This window comes from Tinamus guttatus, unplaced genomic scaffold, assembly GCF_059628265.1.
Source record: "Tinamus guttatus ecotype Peru unplaced genomic scaffold, ASM5962826v1 Tinamus_guttatus_pri_ptg000497l, whole genome shotgun sequence".
Taxonomy (NCBI): domain Eukaryota; kingdom Metazoa; phylum Chordata; class Aves; order Tinamiformes; family Tinamidae; genus Tinamus; species Tinamus guttatus.
In genome coordinates this window covers 1982684-2000069 of record NW_028289031.1, presented here as the reverse complement: position 1 = coordinate 2000069, position 17386 = coordinate 1982684, and the positions used below count along the sequence as shown (strand labels likewise).

Below are 17386 nucleotides of genomic sequence, written 5' to 3'. Positions count from 1 at the left end.
TGGATTCTGGTGAGACTGAGTTTCGCTATGGGACTCATCGTTTTGAGTCGTCCAGCTTAGCTAGAGCACTGACACCCTGAGGGACTGATGTACACCTCTCCTTTTTGATGAAGCCTGTTCCAAAAATGTTAGAGTAGCTGGTAGCAAGCTGTTTCAAGGGAGTTAGTTAATTCTTATCCCTTCAATAAAGCACACACAGTACTATTAACAAACTACTACAAACTACTACCACACACTACTACCAACACACTACTGCTAACTGCATTTGTCTAACTGACTGTATTTTGAGTTCTTAGTCAGAAAAGGAAGTAGCAAGAGTGAAAGTATCTATGTTAATTTTGCCAAGACTAAAACAGAATTGGGCAATGTAATATAAAAATTGAACTAAACTCCCAAATTGAAATGAGCCAGGAAGTATTTGTCAGGGAAGCTCATATATTTGCTTTAGGTTCTTGAAGAGTGAATTAAAGTGATAAGTGGATAGTTCTCTACTATTGCCATATTCATGGAGGCATCATTCATTGAGATCAGAACAGTAACTGCACCCAAGTTGTATCTTACAGAGTCCAACAACATAGTAGCTCACCTAAATTCTAGAAGAGACCTCTGCCTTGTTTGAACACTGACTTTAGGATCATGCATCCTAACTCTTTTCATTACATACTGAACGAAGTGCTGTACACTCACTTAGCAGTGTGCTAGCAAAGCCCTATGATCAGCTGCTCTTCCATTTGTTGTTCATATACAATGAAAAAAACAAGAATGCAACAACAGGGATAAACAGCAGATGAACTACTCATTTAATTGTGTTTATACAGAAGGACCTTACTCTGCCAAAAGCACTATGAATCAACATGGTTGATCTACTAATCAGTATAGTACTTTTTCCTGCACCATTAACTGAAATTGAACCATTTCTGAACTCGGTTTGCATACAGACATGCTTGCATGGGATGACTCTCTCCTTATATTTATACATATATACGTATATAACATATACGTATCTGTGCAATAAATCTATGAACTGGTCTAGACCATGTATGCAGAAGCAAATGAGGGAGCTCTGTAACCCACACAGAAGTATGTGCAGTTATTGCATCTAGATACGTGAATGCAGGTGGCAGTGTAATGGCTTTGGGGCAGGTAGTGATGTCTGTCTTACCGTACAAAATAGTATGTTTCTCATATGGTATCATGGTAGGTGTAGATCAGAAGGTGTCTGGATTTGAGAAAGGGAAGCACTGTATGATCTGCAGATGATTCAGTAGGAATTATAAGACAGATGTAGAAGTAAGGGCACATTTTATGTGCAGAGTTTACGAATCTGACTTCTATTAAAGCTGCAGAAATATTCCAATTTACAAAGGTATTAAAGGATACAATGCTAAAACTCTTCTTGCCGAAATAGCAATATATGCACTATTGATTTTACTACAAACCTCTAAAACTAGTTCCACAATCCCTTAGGTTTATCACAAAACATAAATGTTGAGACTATTTCCCTACACAAATACAACAGTTAAAAACACTGGCAGTATGTATTTCAGAAGGGATTTCTATAATTATGGACTTTTTTCGCAGTTTGAATATGTCATGAGGTATTGGACAACATGAGGGTAATTGTATCTGCTCTTATTCAGTGGTTAGCGGGCCTTTCTGACCTAAGATTCTTAGGGAAAAAAAAAAAAAAAGACTAATCAAATGCCTCCAAGATATCTTTAGTAGGGAGCACTGAACACTACCATGGATCTGTCAGTAAGTTATTTGTATCTCTTCCTGATTGATTCTTTAATTCTTCTTTTTAAAAACTTGCAGACTTCACTTCAGAAGGTGAAGAGCAACTTGAAATTCTCTCCAGACGTCAGAGGTTTTGGTTGTCTGTTTTCTACTAAGATTCATGTTCTGAATTGAGGAAATAGAGAACTGAAAATGAGAGAGAGAATTTAAAAAAGAAAAAACACACACATACACACATTTAAAAGACATGTAAATTAAAAACCTTTGTGGAGTGAAAAGTGGCTAGAAGGAATGCACAAAAATAGTCAGTTATTGCTGGCATGTTTATGGGCTTTGAAGGTTCTTTACATCTAACTTAGTAAGAATGGTTACCAGAGCTCTACCTCACACTAAGGTTTTACGGGATTAATGAAGTCTTTATTAAACCAAATACCTGCAGTTTCCATTACTACCCATGCAGCTATGAAAACTCTGCACTTTTCCATACATGGTAGAAATTAAAATAGAAGCACATCAAAAATGGCTGCCACTTTGCCTTTACATTCTCCTGTGAACATCAATATCTCTACTAAGGAAACGGATTTATTCCTTCTGCCATTGTTGAAAATTACACTACTTTTTCTTTTTTTCTTTTTTTGTATTTCTGGCATGTATTGAACCTACAATGTGGAGGATAAACTCAGTACTACTGGCAGATTTTTGGAGATTACTTTTTCTGATTCACCTTGGATTTTGTAACAGAAAGCATCTTGTGTAAAGTGAATAAAAATCACTAAACAGTCATCCTATTTCAGTTATGGAGAATCTTCACCTCACAGTTATCTCTAAATAAAGAAACTAGCATCAAAATCAGATTCTACACATGTACTCATGAGCCATGATGGCAAAAAGCATTGCAATCTGATGCCACTGAAAAATTTGCACGGCACTAAGCCATATCTTTTTGTTCTGGTGCTATCATTTAAGCATTTAACAACTGGGAACTTCCATTCTACAATCAGCTTCAATCCACTTCTTCTCCCATGAACATATGTGCACCTGTATTTTTCAAGATTCAGTTGACTCATAGATTTAAGAATATCAACAGAACACCTGCTCAGAAAACCAGATTTAGTTAGAAAGTTAGCATGCTGGTGGCAGGTTTTTTTTTTAAGGATGTCATGATCTGAATAAAATTCTAATCCATTAATAAGAACTATTTCTAACTTATTTTAATGCCAAAAAATTTCAAAAGGCTTGTTTTGGAAACTTTTTTTTTTTTTTGAAGTTTACAAATTAGTTGATTTTATTCAAGTGGGCAATTTATCTTTCTTCTGGCTGGCTTCTACAGAGTAGGGTGGTATTGGTAGGTTTCACAAGCTGCAGGCCAAATATGCTTGAAATGTGCTCCACAAGGAATTATCCTCAAAGCTTGGAAATGGAGCCAGAGAATAAATGCACCAAGGAGAAAGTGAGATGAAGATTGGATTTCACTTGATTCGCTCCTATTTCTCCCTCCCACCCCTGTGGACATTGTAACAATGTTGACACCTTTCCTTGGGAAGAATTGCATTTAAAGTAACTGAGCTAATTATTTTATACTAGTACTTAAAAAATTAGGGTCAAACATCTAGAACAAAATGAACAAACACACAGACATGACGGGTGGTAATATTTAAGCTGCCCAGCACCGCTGCTTCCTTCATATCTTTGCATTTAATGAACAGACCACACTGGAAGGCACTAATGAAAGGACAGGAACAAAACAGGCTACCTTTGCTTTAGCTCCTCCTGTCTACAAAATCTATTTCCTTCCACAAAATCTACTACTAATGTAACAAGTCACATCATAGCAACAAGTGACATATGTGGTGTGCTTGCTCTTGCTCAGCCTTGAAACTATATACGATGTCAGCCCTTTGCAATGACGAGGCACTTTTGATAATGGCAATGCCCTGACGTCTCCTACATGTTCAAGTTGCAGGTTGAGGACTTGGGAAATGAGTAAGGAGAAAAGCTGAAATCAGATGCAAATATATTCATTAGAGAAGAGACTGAACAGAAAGACACCTTCCCTTTTTTTAATGAATTTTTAAACACATAAATGCACTACAGGTGTGCAATTTAATGCATTTGACCTTTTAAGGAGTGGTTGACAATGTGTTTATCTGCTCACTACTGAGAAGTTTTCTTGAACATCATGTCTTCTTCCTCTCTTTTAGAAATGTTTGCTTTGAAATCTGAACTTGTGTTAATTATTATTAATAATAATTTACTTCTTCCTTTCTTGTATTATCAACCATCCATTATAGCTATTATTTTGAGAATGTAAGGTATATGAGAATGACTAGAAATAGACCTTCCTTCCCTTTTCCTTCATTTCCACACATTGGTCAGTGTTTAGCTGGAAAAATTGTTATTCTTTTGAACTATATGTTCAGGATAAAGGTCTTATGGATAGGGTATGAATGAGTTCTATAAAGTCATGTAAATGAATCATATTGTTTATCCAGAGTCTAGATCCTAGACCCTACCAAAAATAAAAAATAAAAAATAAATAAAGAAAAGAAAAACACTGGAATAGATATGGCTAATACCTGATCAAGCAAACATTTGAAATGTAGGTGTAATTTTGTTCAGTTAACTTATCTCATGTGAAACCACTGCTGTTATATATGTGAGCAGGTCTAAAGGGCCAATTCAACGCTGCTCCAAGGCACTTGGCCAGTTTATGAGGAAGGAGGGGAATACCTTCAACTAAAGCGATTTCTGTGTTTTTCAAAAAAATATGTTCTTATTAACAAGTGTTAATTTGCAAATATTTACAAACATTAGCCTAAGTGCAGTAAATATAACAATTAAAATATCTACAGAAATATACACTGGAAATAGTTATAATGATATATTTAACAAGATTTGAAATGCCAAGTTTCCTACAGATCAGAACATGCCTGATATCTACATACCTCATCGATTCTAATTGTTTTTACTTGATTATTTTTACTTATGGTTTACTTGATTATTTTTACTTAGGTTTAGGGTCAGTGACAAGAAAACAGACAGGAAAAATATGTCAAGTTTTGGAATCAGTAAGAGTATTAAGTATACCTTGTTACGGTATCACTTCTATCCCAATATGAGATGGGTAATTTCAAGCAGCAACATGCATTCCTCCCTCTGAAACATGCACAACTAGAGTAGGTTCCTCCCAAAGAAGCAAAAAAGTCAGCACTAATCTCTGCCTGCTGCTTTACTTTCAGCTAATATCACTCACCCAGATATATTTCTATTCACCTTCTCCTCTCTATTAAATCCTTCTGTACATACCAGGAATTATCTGTCCAAAGAGTACTCCACATACGAAAAACAGTGCATCTTCAGAAAGATACATTCTTTTCTTAAACACAGGACAAAATATCCATTTGTCATTTCTGGATACCACCCATTAGCAAAACCATGCTAAAACAACACTGTATTTGCCACTGCCCCTGGAAATACCCAGCTATTGAAACCTGCTCAGAATCTCTGTACATACTTCAGTACTCTTTCCAGTGCATTTGTAATTAAATAAGAAAAATCTTCTTATTTTACACACCCTGATCCACAAAGCACTTAAGGTAATGTTTTTTTCAGTGATGCATTTATCCGTAGGATTAAAAATATGCAAATATTTAAATGGAGTTCTGATTTCTGTTATTTTCCACTTGCTGGCAATAAAACTGAAGGCTTCTCATGGGAATTTTGCTATTTATTACCTCTTATTTATAGAGATATCCACAAATACAATAAACATAATGGGAGTAATTACCCAGCCTACCAGTAAGTTCCATTTGGTATGCCTAGCCTAGGTACGTTCTTGAAATTTCTACTTTATAGTGAAAAATGATCAGCTGAAATCAGGATTTTATGGGGAACAACTTACTGATTGTAGCAGAACGTGGCCGTGGAAAATGAATTAAGAGATAAAAGAAAATGTATGGGAAAATAAGCAAATCCTATAAACTGTTTAAATCATTAGGTCTCCAGCTCCTGGAGTCATGTTTAACATGCCTTAGAATCGAATGTATTTTTCCCCATAGCTAAAAAATTTCAGTGATGTTTTTACGGCAGTAACTGTATCCTCAGTAAGGGTCAAAGTGTGCAAATACTTACATGCCTGTGTTACTACTGCATTTGGACCAGACTGTATCAGAGCTTCAGAAGGAAGTAGTTACAACTGCTTAGACCCTCAATAGTACAGCAGTACTCACAAGAATCAGTTCAAAAGTTTGGGGCAGGATAGAGATTCTGCTTGTTTTTGGTTTTAAGATCATTGTTTTTCTAGGCCTGAAAAAGGAAAATAGGATTTAAGGTACCAAGCACAGGATGAAAAATATTGCAGCCACCTGACACGAAATGCTGAACCCGCAAAGACTCTCCCTACCATTTCACTTTTAAGCAAAAGTTTTGTTTTGATTAAAAAGTACTAGGGCAAAGATACATCCTGTCCCTTATCACCCATTCTCCACCAATCAAATAAATACAGTATCAAGTATCAAGCTGGCATAAGCTCCATAATGTGGTCTCTAGCTAATTCAATAGAAGTGTGCTAATGCAGTTACGTGTGATACAGATCACATTTATACTGCCATGTTATTGGATAGTATGCAGATAAGGCACTAGTGAACACAGAGCCTCAAGCTTCAAACAAATGAACCTATCAGGACCAATATGCACCAGCTTTTGCTTTGCTCTTTGTGAATTCCAATGTTTTCATAGCTATAGTTAGCTGGACTCCTGCTTGGGATTCCTACTCAATATTTCATGGTGCACTTGGGTATGTGTCATCAGAGTGGGAATGTTGACAACTGATTTTTGAAACACATTCTGCCATATTATTTTTATGTCTGCTTCTAAAACTGTGTGAAACCACACTGACACTTAAATTAAAAGTCAACTGAAAATCTCCCAAAGATTTCCACCTTTTTTTTTTTTCCTCCATATGGAACCATTTTCCTGTATGTTCTTATTGATTTCTTACCAGACTTCATGCAGAGACCACACTAAGAAAGTATTCAATCCCCGTTTAGCTGTTCCTACTGAGGCAAACATTTGGAGAGAATATATCTTAAATTCTTCCGTTCCTTACATGAAAAAGAAGGGGAAGAAGAGCGTTTGTTTTACAGAATACTAGGAAAATCACTTAGATTTTGCATAAAGGATTCAAATCTTGAAGATTATAGACAATAATCAGAAAAGACAAAACATTTGTCTTCCAAAAGTATCTTGATTCAAAAACTATTGTTTATTCTTCCGCTAAATGTATTTTCCACATAGGAGAAATGCTGAAGTGCTGTGAGGATATTTTTTGATCCAGATCAAATAGTTTTGTATCTTTCCAAAGCCAACCAGTAAATTAAGTTGACTGGATAACTTTATTCCATAAAAGGAAGATGAGAACAACTGTATTTCCAGTATTTTGACCCCAGGGATACAGAAACCTTTTGTTTTGTTGTGTTTTAGAAAAGTCACACATTCAGATCACAGGTAAGAAATGTATTTGTCCATTCAGTTTTGTATGCTTAATTGTCTGTGTACATAATTTGGAGATCTCCTTTTAAAAAGAAAGCCAAAAATTGGTGTAGTTTCAAATTTCTGCATTATGTTCTTAAATAAAGATGCTTATAGCTCAAAGAATGGCAAGATCAAATGATATTAACCAATCATAGGCTCGCCAATTTAAATATATGCATTCTGCAAATAAAAATATTCCATTGGAACAGATTTTTATTCCTTTGTGGTAGCCATCAATCAAACACAACACATTGCGCATATGGAAAACTTCAAATGAGATAAAAATGAAGAGAGCAATATTTAATCTTTCACCACTGATCAGTGCTTCCTAATCAAAATTTGACCAAAAAACTCATGAACTGCAATCTAATATGAGCTGGAAAGATAACATCATTATGAAATGAGCACTAAATATGAAATCTCTAACCTGTAATATTTATAATGCTTATGAAGCATTGGGTTATGAAGCATTTATCATTACCTAAAAGATATATAAAATCTTCACACAGTAAGGCCTAATTTTGGCATATTTTAACATTGCGTATAACTGCCTAATAATTTTGCTATTGTCAGAAAATGCCTTGAAGATAAAAAAAAATATAATAAAGTAGACAATATAAATTGAATTACATTTAAACAATACAAATTGAAGTTCTTGAAGTCTTGAATATGTCTTGAAGTTAGGTGATTAGGCTCCTTTACTAAGCTTCAAGGAATAGTCAGAGGAGATGGGATGCCAAGTGCCAGACTTCTCTTTTGAGGAATATAAATTCAGGCCCTTTTTAAAAGGCGGAAGGGAGATCCTGGGCAAAAGATACATGCATTATAAATAGTGTTGTGCTCTAAACTCTGTTTAGCACAACCTTTTTATTATTATTTCAGTAAGCATTTTCACCTATTCTGAATTTTATTGTCAGTTCCTATCTAACTTCTAAAAGAAAATTCGTATTTAGACCTATACATTACTTGTATACCTGTATGCAAGAAATTGTATATTGTATATTTCTTGTATACTTTTCCCTCTCCTTCCTCTTCTCCTTCCTCTTTTCTCACCTTCTTTTCCTTTTTGACTCTATCAAGTACAGTCTTTACTTAAAGCACTGGTCGAGGATTTGGGAGATCTTGTTTCTTTCCTCAAAGACTTCCTGTGAAACCACGAATAAACATCTTAAACTCTACATCAGTTTTTAGATCAGATAAGAAAGTGTACCTTTATGTTTATGTACTTTACAGAGTTTCCTCTCTCCCTCTGCCTACAGTTCTTAATTGTGAAGAATTTTAATCCATTCATGTTTGTAAAATATTTGGGGATTTCAGGATGAAAGGCAAAAGAAAAGCAAAGTATATTATTATGTGCTAGAATGCTTTAATTAAATCATCATGCAATGGTTTCGTATAAACCACTCTTCAGTGGTTCACATTTAAGGAACTTGCCTCCCCTCAGAAAGCCAGAGAGTAGCTTTTCTAGACAGCAATTTATATGAGGATCCTGATTTCAGGTGCTCCTATCAGGCCTGAGATGAGTCTCTCTTTCTCCAGTAATGGTGGAGGGAGCCTAGGCACATTAGCTACTACCTTTGTGAATAAATTCCTTTGTTCCCTGATGTTAATTATATACCTTATTTTGGTATCAATACCGTCTTCTTAAAATGCCAAGTAAAGCAGACTGGTAAATGAAAGTGATCAGCTGGTCTGGAGCCATAAACTTTCTGCTTTTGGGATTATGAGGATGGGCTGTGAAATTTTCTTTCCCTTCATTCAGAGGTCTCTTCTAACGCACTTAGATACCAGGATATTTCAAGTGTACTTGTAATACTGGGTAAGTTTTTCAAATACAGCTAAAGAGAATTTAGCTACATAAAGAGCATAAAACATGTGGCTGTGGTTTAAATGTTTTTCTAACATCCACTGCAGAGTTTTGATCATTCTAATTTTATTGCCTTTGTCAGATTGCTACTCCTCTCTGCTGCAGGCAACTGCTTCATCTACCTTGTAAGGCCTCAAACCAGAGCCAGGCTTGGTTTTGTACCCTAAGTTTATGCACATGCAACACACTGCCCTGGCAATAATCCTAGTCTTTAGCAGAAACACTAGTTTCTACCTGTTCTAGGCTATGGTTCACACATCTCCTTTTGCTACCTCCCAATGGATGGACACCTTCCATGATTTACCCTCTAAAGGATAAAATACCCTACTCTTCTTGTCTCTGGTTTATAACTCCTTCAAGTATCATATCCATAGTTATGCAATGATGAAGGATACAGGGTAATATACGTATCTACTATACAAATATAGAACTAGTTGTGTAAAGGCAAGAAAATTCATTAACGCTGAATACCTTATTCATTATAATCATCTAGTTTGGAAGGTCTTTCTATGGGTAAAGGGATCTGGGAAACAGATGAGAGATTATACATTTGCTACCATATTCATACAAATGAGCCTCAAATAACAAAAAAACAGGGCCAACCTGCCGAGATTAGTTTGTAGATTACCACAAACACATCAGATCTGGAAACAAATCCCACTAACTACGCAACAGGTATTCTGAGTATGGTGAGCACGCAAATCTTTTATGCACAAAGTTTTTAAATGTAGAAATTAACTTTCTTTTTTTTTTGTAGGCTTTTTTACATTACGATTTTAATTAATAAACATTTATGATTAAACAGAAAATATTTAACTTCATCTCCAAATGTCGCAAGACATTTATTTTTTGATACAAAAACTATCACCTTTTCTCTAAACATCTTTCACATTGTGGACCAGTTATTTAATGGTTAGAGCTGAGGTTAGAGCTACTATTATGCACCCAGAATGCCATGGCTTTACAGATAGTGAACTATCTTTTCAGGAACCTTCATTTCTATTTCTCTGATAAATTTTTGTGTTATTTATGTGTTTCTCTCTGTGGACATTGTAAAGTATGTTTTCTACCCCTCAAAATGGCCAAAATTTTAACATAAATCAGCTTAGATGACTGAGGAGATGAAGAAGAATGAGAAGATTGCTTTGAGGAGAGGAACCAGCAGGCTATAACCTTAGAGCATATCTATCTCAGAATGGATAAGTAGAGCGTTCTAGGATCAATGGCATTTGCCCTGAATTCAGGAGGAAAAATGGGTCTTTCTTCATCCAACAATATTTAGGATCCCACAACCAAACTTGTTAATGAAATTCCCTTTTGCAGTTAAAAATAAAAAGCCAAAAAATAATGAATATGAATGTGAAAGAAAGGCAATTTGATGTTTGTAATTATCGAAGTAAACTCCACGACCTGTTGAATGTATGCAAAATGGACCCTGGATGGTGTATATAAATCTGGCATGTTCACATAAGAGCAAGTGTTTCAGACTTTCTTTTGGCAAAGCAAGTCACCATTTAGGGTCCCCACCATGGGCAACAAGGGGGCTTCGCTGAAAGGTAAGACTTTTGCCATTCATTTGCTGTTAATTTCTATGCTTCTTTAAATTTAAATTGATTTAGGAAGTAACTGAGGTTAAAGCTGTGGAAACTGAGGTCTTTCAGCCACCAGTAACTGGAAGAAAATTCCAGTACTGGTGAAAGTTGCCTCACTTCAAACTTTTGGTGTTCAAAACTTCAAATTAGAAGGCATCTTGATCACTTTTTCATTTGATCCTAAGACTATTCTTGTGCCAATGAGTGTCACAGATAACTGACTTGACAGATGTGGCACCTGGACACCAAGGGCAGGATCCAGACCTCTTTGCTACTGCCAGAAGACAATGACAGAGTCATTATCCACGAGGTCCAGAAGTAGCCTAGCAATTTAGCATGGAAAAGTTTTAAAATAATATTTAACTTCCTAAGTCAACAGTTCTCAGGTTTTCTTATTCAAAGCATTATTCCCCAGAATGCGCTTCAACCTACAATATATCTTGTTCATGGGAAGGGAGGAGGTCTCACTTCAACATGGTATAAGTGGGGACACTTTTCTTAAAACGACAGCTATAAAGAAATCTGTTACTTGATAACAGGACATGATTTATGGACTACATTTGAATTTAGACTGATTCAACTTATGTCTGTTGAATCAAAGCGCATAGCAGACCAAATTCCAGCACTGAAACAGTATTCTCAGAACAGAATTCTTTGAATGAGTATCTCATGTACCCAATATTGCCTTTAAAAGTTGGGCTTTGTGCATATTTTGTTTTGGTGGGTGGAAAACTCGACCCTGTTAAGTTAATATTAGAGGTCTAAACAGGTGATTTTTGTCTTTTAGAAGTTCCCTAAGTTTCAGAAGCTCAGGAAAGAAAGTCCTCTATGTTCTCTCTGTTTTCTTAGCAATAGGCAATTTAGGGTTAAATGCTAAAAAGCAAAATAGCACAGCTGCTGGAAGTCTTCTGAAAGAACTCCCAGGACAATCAAAACCTTAAGAGAGTGACCTAACCACCCTCCCACAAAAGTAATTTAAACTCCAAATGTTTGCAAAGAAAAAGATCTGTGGGAGATGGAAGAGGGAAAAAAAAAGAACAATGTACTTTCCAAACTTATATATTTGTGCAAATATAATTATGTATTGATATTTACACAGCGAAGAAGGGTTTTTTTGTCCATTTATCACTATGTAATAAAGTAAGGCACAATGATAAGACTGTTCTGAATACAGTGGACTATAACACAAGTTGTTTTGTCCCCTCAACCTGTAATGCTCTTGGCTACACAACTAGGATGGTGGAAGGGAGAAAGGGATAATGGAGCTATAGCACTTTCCTCCATCCATTTTCAGCAGCTAGTGCAAGGGGTACTCTGAGCCAGGTAACTGAGCACAGGAAACATCTTTCCGCATTGTGATCTGTTACTTAGAATTACTTCTAAATGCAGTTCTGTTTTGGTGTATTTTAAACCTGAATAGGTTTGTTGCTGGTGGCTCTTCTGGTGTCCCACATGTTTCTGACAAAGGAAGGAGTGACGTCCTTGCCAATCTGTCCCAGTGGATCCGTCAACTGCCAAGTCTCCCTTGGGGAACTTTTTGATCGGGCAGTTAAACTTTCACACTACATCCACTTCCTCTCTTCAGAAATATTCAATGAATTTGTAAGTACTCTGCCTTTTTTAAGCACAACCATATGTTAACATATTAAATCCTTCAGTAAGTCAACAAATATGACTGCTTTACAGAAGGTGATAGTCACAGCAGTGACAACATCTACCTACAATTTTGACCATTACTTAGTTCCGCAACATCTCTATTAGAATACACCATTTTCCCATCATTCTTTATCTATGGGACAAATTTTCCTTGGCTGTGTGCCAGCTTCAGTCTAAATACTCACTTGAAACTTTTGACCTTCACAGCACAGAAATAGTGATAAAAGCAATGGAGCAACACTTAGCTAGTATACTGTATGAATCACAGCTCTTCTTACTTATTTCCTTCAACGATGCCCGTTCTTGCTGACCTGCAGGACGAACGCTATGCCCAGGGCCGGGGGTTTATTACAAAAGCTGTCAATGGCTGCCACACTTCCTCCCTCACCACTCCCGAAGACAAGGAGCAAGCTCAGCAGATTCATGTAAGTCCAATTTCTAATGCGTTCCGTGTGAGATGGAGGAGGTGGGGAAAGGACAGCGAACACAGAGAGAGGGAAATAGTTCTTTCAGAATAGAAAAGTTGGGAAGATAAAAGCCAGGAAGAGAAAAGCCTGCCCTCCTCCCCACAAAAAAAAAAACAAGAAAAGTTGATTTAACATTCGCTCATATAAACTTGCAAACTATAAAGAGTATATAAGTTAAATGGTTCCTGTATGTTGCATTCAGCCATTGAATCTTATTTCCACTCAGCCTCATGGAGAAAAATCAGTTCCTATAGACTCAACACACTACAGTCTTCAAACATTATATTATAACATCTAACAAGCAATTATTAATAAACAGAAAAATAGATTGGCTTTATAGTGAATACTGTGTGTGAGCAAATGCCTTCCCAGGAACTGAAGGCACTGTCATTACCAAACAGATACTGAACAGATATTATTGCAATTACCAGTTGGTAAAAGTGATCACATCATCACTGAGGTCACCCAGGTCATCGTTATCGTCACCCAGAGACTTTAATGCAAAATATGGCAAAGTACTTATAAAGAGAAACATGCTACATATGTCAATTTAATAAGATAAAATGGATGAGTATAGTCTTGCTCAGCCTAGGCTCACAGATACAATTTTAGAACTGAAATACCCTGGATAAAAAAAAAAAAAAAAAAGCACAAAGTGAATGGGAAAAATAGAAGAATGAATGGGAAAGTGCCAGAGATACATTTTTTTATCAGTTTCAAGACAAAAATAGTCTTGCAACCCTTGCTGCATCATCTTCTCAGCTTGTAGAGAGTGCTCAGAAGTCCTTATGGGAGCACTGGAATTCACAGTCCTGAGAACAGAACAGATACCTGATGGTGTTAAGATGCAGTGCATCTAGGAAAGAGGAAATGGTTGAAAAGCACCAGAGCCATGAGCTTTTTGAACTTTTATTTGCCCACAAGAAAGAAACATTTTAAAAACAGAAAAGTGTAACTGGAGATGACTTATACAGAGGTAATAAAAACTATTAAGTGGTTTACCACAATAAGCATCTTCCATTAAAAGAAAAAAAGTCATAGGATTTAAAAGGTTTATTAAAAATCAGGTGATTTTTTTTCTTAGAGATGAAACACAGTTGTGTTTCAACTAGCCTGTAGCATGCAAAAGTTTTAGTGATAATTTCTATTATAATATTATAACCATTTGTGCCATTATAGTAAAGAACGTTGGTAAGAATTATAAATTGTAAAAAAAAAATGCAATTGTGTAGAGGTGTTGAAGACAGAAAAGTCACTTGAAAGAGGCTACAGTCAGTGGAAGGTCTCAGAATAATTCCCCTGACACTACAGAGACTGCAATACGTGACTCACACTGGCCTTTCTGTTTTAACTACCTCTTCTTAATGTGGATGAGCAGCATGGGGACCTGCTGAACCTGGTGGTGGGTGTGCTGCGCTCCTGGAACGATCCCCTGGGTCACCTGGCATCCGAAGTCCAAAGAATCAAAGAAGCTCCCGACACCATCCTCTGGAAGGCTGTAGAGATTGAGGAACAAAACAAGCGACTTCTGGAAGGAATGGAGAAAATAGTTGGGCGGGTAAGTATGAGGCCCAGCCCATTGCTGTAAGAAAGCACCTACGATGGGAGGCTATCCAAAAAAGAAAGGAAATGGTAGATGTCAAGGGAAAAAAGGGAGCCAATTACAGATAGATGAATCCGAGGACACGTCAGCTGCAACTTTTTGGGGTATCTTCTGATTTGTAAAAAGACCATGTGAAGTGCCTGGCATAGAACAATCCAGTACTAGTTTAATAGCAGGTGTAATCACCAGCATTGGCGATCTGCATTCTTTCAGTGTTTTGAATGTGCAGTCCTAAATGTTTTTAGGATGTGCCTGTGCTCTTTTTGTATGTACATATTTAAATGTTTGTTGTTTAAATGTGTATGTGTCTGTATACATAAAGGTATTATGTATAGTTTTAAGAAATTGAGAAATTGCTTAAAATTGTTCTGCCTATCGCAAAGATGTGGACTATAACTAACTCATCAAGGCAACTTTCCTTTCTTTTCCCCCAATACTGGTTCCTCAGAACTCTGGCCCTGACTTCGCTCTCCTTACTTTTGTAAGGTTAGACCACAGGGTTAGCCTGACAAAACCCATGTTCAAATACCCTTTGTTATCAGTAATTGATTGAAAGCTTTCCTGAATAAAAGCAGCTCTAGCTTGTTTATTTTTCAAGGGCCCTCTGGCAGACCCTATATATCATTCTGTCAGTAAGCTAGATGTTAATAAGAGTTTCTGACTTTACTGGCTGTAGCTTTGCCTGTGAACAGTGAACAGCCTTAAGAGTGCCACCATCACTATATCTTCCACCTTCATTCCACTGGCTCACACATGGTCATTCTGGCGTCAGTCTATTTACTCAGAAACTTTATCCCATCCAAGCCACAAATGCATTTATCAGTGTAATCAAACACGTTTCTGTCCCATATCCAAGTGTAAAATCTTGCAGAAGGGGATCCAAAATAACAGTGGAAGTCAGGTGCTGGTACATAACTTGTTGCCACCTCCTCATTCACATTATTTACAAATGGGGTTTGGAGACTAGACTGGGAAATTCATAAATGTCAAACCATGGTTTTGAGTGATAGCAGGTCTATTGCTTGTTTCTCCAAGTGTGAGTGAGAGAGACTCCATAGATAGTCTTCCATGTGCTTTCACAAAGTATAACTGGTGGGAAATAGGAACTGGTGGGAAAAGTGTGACTGGTGGGAAATTCAAAAGTAGCAACAGGCACAATTTTCTACATGCTATAAAAGGTAGATTTCTACAATTTGAGAAAATGAATGATTATCTCTTTCAAATGAGGAGACCTAAACCAATATTCATGTCAGATTCTAGCTGATCCTACATGAGTTCCTACATATAGCTTTCTAACATGGTGACAGGTGACTGTGTCAGATTTTTTTTCTAATGAAATAAGACGTGAAGATGTACTGTTTGAAGATGTGTTTGATAACATGTTCTTGAAGCTGCCCATAGCAGAGACATTGTCTAAGAGACAAAATGGCAGATAGTCACAGATTTCTGAGAACAAATGTTTACAAAGATTTTAAGTTGGAGGAAACCAAAAAGAGATGCCTGATGAGCCCATACATTCCATTTCTTTGGAAAGTCAGATCCCGCTCCATATTGGCAAAATACTATTGGTGCTGTTAAGCAACTTGCATATTATAGGGAAGTAAACTGAAAAATCTCAGAGGTCCTCGCAAAATCACCATGAGGATATAGAACATTAATCAGGGAGCCACAACAGAAAATACCTTACAAGGTGTACGCTGCAAATTAGTGTTCCTCAGGGATGATATTTCTTAATAGTTTGTTCTACCTCCAGCCAGTTTCATTAGTACAACATCATTTTGTGTCTTTAGGTTCATCCTGGTGACATAGGAAATGAAATCTACTCTCCGTGGACAGGCCTTCCATCCCTGCAGCTTGCGGACGAGGACTCACGGCTCTTTGCCTTTTACAACCTGCTGCATTGCCTCCGCAGAGATTCCCACAAAATTGACAACTATCTCAAGCTTCTGAAGTGCCGCCTAATCCACGACAGCAATTGTTAAGTACTCGGGGGCCAAACCACCTGCCAAAATCATTTAACCCAGCACTCTACTTGCTTTGCCATTTTTCATGGGAAACTTTACAAAAGTCATGCTGTACTGTACCAGGATTGGCAGTAACTTTCAAGTAGTTTGTGTGGATTCTGGCTGTAACTAATAGCACCATTTACCTTGGTGTTTTAAAATGTTATCATAAATTACTGGTATGACAAGGATACACTTTTCTGTCTCATCACCCCACCTAGTAGTATTTCAATGATAACCAGATCGTGCAGATACAAATAAAAATATTTCTAAATTCAAAATGCATAAACCTGAGTGGCATCAGTGAATAAAAAATAGCTAATAAGACTTGCATCTTTAGCAGCAGTTTCTCCTTTTGAATGTCAGTCTCCAGTTAGTTATATATTGTGAAAGTTCATGCTTTCATTCCTCTCTATCCAAAAAAAAAAAAAAAAACACACTAAAAAAGGAAGAATACCAAAAAGCAGATTAGTCACCTGTTGTACCAAATTATCCTAAACTAAAAGTATGGTTTGAAATCCACCTATTGTGCTTAGAGGCCTTACTCAGATAAGAAAATCGCTTGAATAAGTAAAGGAAAGGTAAGTCTAGCTAACACAGTTTTTAATTACCCCTGAAGTCTATGAAAAGACACACCTGGAGCTTTAAGGACACATCCACAATATCTTGTTGTGCTACTTCCATTTCTCTGTTAACTGGAGAAGTCAGTAGAGAAAGTTGGAGAATTCTAGCAGGTCATTACACTTGAGGCAACAACCCCAGAGTAAAGAAACCAACAGTTTTCAGTAGGACACAATAAGAGGTGCCCAGTATCCACTCAGGATCAAATCCTTCTACCCTTGACATTCCTCACAAGTCATGTCAGGGTTGCAGTTGCTCAGGAAAATTTGGGGTTATAAAAAAGCTCTGCAGCTGAGCTAAGCCTTCTG

The 17386-nt window shown here is 36.7% G+C and overlaps 1 protein-coding gene across 1 annotated transcript; it reads left to right on the top strand.

Moving 5' to 3' along the window:
- The first annotated feature begins 10664 nt into the window (after positions 1 to 10664).
- Positions 10665 to 16436, top strand: PRL (prolactin). Its single transcript, XM_088533371.1, has 5 exons — positions 10665 to 10692; positions 12149 to 12330; positions 12702 to 12809; positions 14230 to 14409; positions 16245 to 16436. The coding sequence occupies exons 1-5, from the start codon at positions 10665 to 10667 to the stop codon at positions 16434 to 16436; spliced, it is 690 nt and encodes a 229-aa protein (XP_088389497.1).
- Positions 16437 to 17386: the final 950 nt, after the last annotated feature.